The following is a 1,280-nucleotide window of genomic DNA, read 5'->3' as shown; positions in this document are numbered from 1 at the left end:
ACCCCCCCCCCCCCCCACTCGCTTCTAATCGGACCTCATCGCATCACTTGGCCCCAGTTGTTCACCCGCCCGCAGCGGCACGAGGGAGGGCGGGGGGCGTCTGCGTCTGCGCGCATAATCTCGGCTCTCCGGAGTCTATTTGATAAAGTGCTGATGGCGCGGAGGCCGGGCGGCGGGGGCCCATTAGCATGCTTAAGAGATAGCGTATCAGAGCCAGAGATTAGACGCCGCGGACCGGGGAGCTGTCAAGGTCAAGACCGCGCTTGTGAAACAGCCGCGACCGCCGAGATGAGGCGGAGGGTCAGGGCACTCAGGGGCGGGCGGGCGGGCGGATCGTCGAAATTCAAAGAGGATGGACGAGGACACGGGACTGAGCGAGCGAGCCGGATACGGGCCGAGTTGGACGACGAGTCGAACGATGGAGAAACTCCTTCACTTTGGCTTTTGTCTCGCCCTGTACTTTCTTCCAGACCCGGAACCTAATATCGTGGTCAATGTCCAACCCGGAGCCAACCACGGGGGACCCGATGACTGGGAGGCCGTGCTGGAGGAGGTAAACGCCAAATCCGAGGCTGCGATGCGGGGGTGGGCCGGCCGGGTCAGGCGCGCGGCCCCGTTCGAAGGTCGCGGCCGATACTGAAGACGAAACCAAAAACAACCCCAAAAATCTGACGTCGAGTTCGCCCTTCTCTGCGTTAGTGGGCGGGCGCCATACTGCCGTATCCTTGAGCAATGTGTTGCAAATTGATCTTTGGAAAAAAAAATGTTCAAATGACCGTAAAAGAGTCGGATTTCTCGATCGGCTGAAAAATGTCGGTGTAAATTGAAACTGTGAGGGGTTCTCCAAGTTGCCGCGTCAAATTGATAACAATGCCCCCCCCCCCACACACACACACACACACACACACTGTATATAAAAGGTATGCATAAGTGCATCACACATCGTGCGGGTAAACTGTAGCTGCCTGTAATGCTATACATGGCCAGCAGGTGGTTTCCTGCGTACGTGAAACATGAAAAAAACGAACAAATAATGGAACCAAATGGCTGTAATGGTGCCAAGTCTCCTGTGGCTTCATCTCCCCATCAATAATTTAAGTCATACTTAAGACACATGTTTGTTATTAATCTATGTTATTAATATTACGTTTCCAACAGTTAAAAAATGAAAAACAGAATGAAAAATTAGGAAAAGCAACAAAAACAATCCTTTTACGCTTTTTTTTTTTTTATTGAACCCTTAAGCCTCACCAGGATCACGGGTCCATTTTTATTTATGT

The 1,280-nt window shown here is 52.1% G+C and overlaps 1 protein-coding gene across 2 annotated transcripts in view; it reads left to right on the top strand.

Moving 5' to 3' along the window:
- Positions 1–1,280, top strand: part of prepl (prolyl endopeptidase like) — an 8,206-nt gene that overhangs the window by 5,012 nt on the left and 1,914 nt on the right. For both annotated transcript variants that reach the window (XM_019860135.1, XM_019860136.1), the window contains one exon: positions 471–553. In XM_019860135.1, the coding sequence (XP_019715694.1) occupies positions 471–553 (83 nt within the window). The remainder of the gene's footprint in view (positions 1–470; positions 554–1,280) is intronic.

The sequence above is a fragment of the Hippocampus comes genome, unplaced genomic scaffold (assembly GCF_001891065.2).
Source record: "Hippocampus comes isolate QL1 unplaced genomic scaffold, H_comes_QL1_v1.1 scaffold39, whole genome shotgun sequence".
NCBI lineage: Eukaryota > Metazoa > Chordata > Actinopteri > Syngnathiformes > Syngnathidae > Hippocampus > Hippocampus comes.
This window is presented reverse-complemented; position numbering and strand designations above follow the sequence as displayed.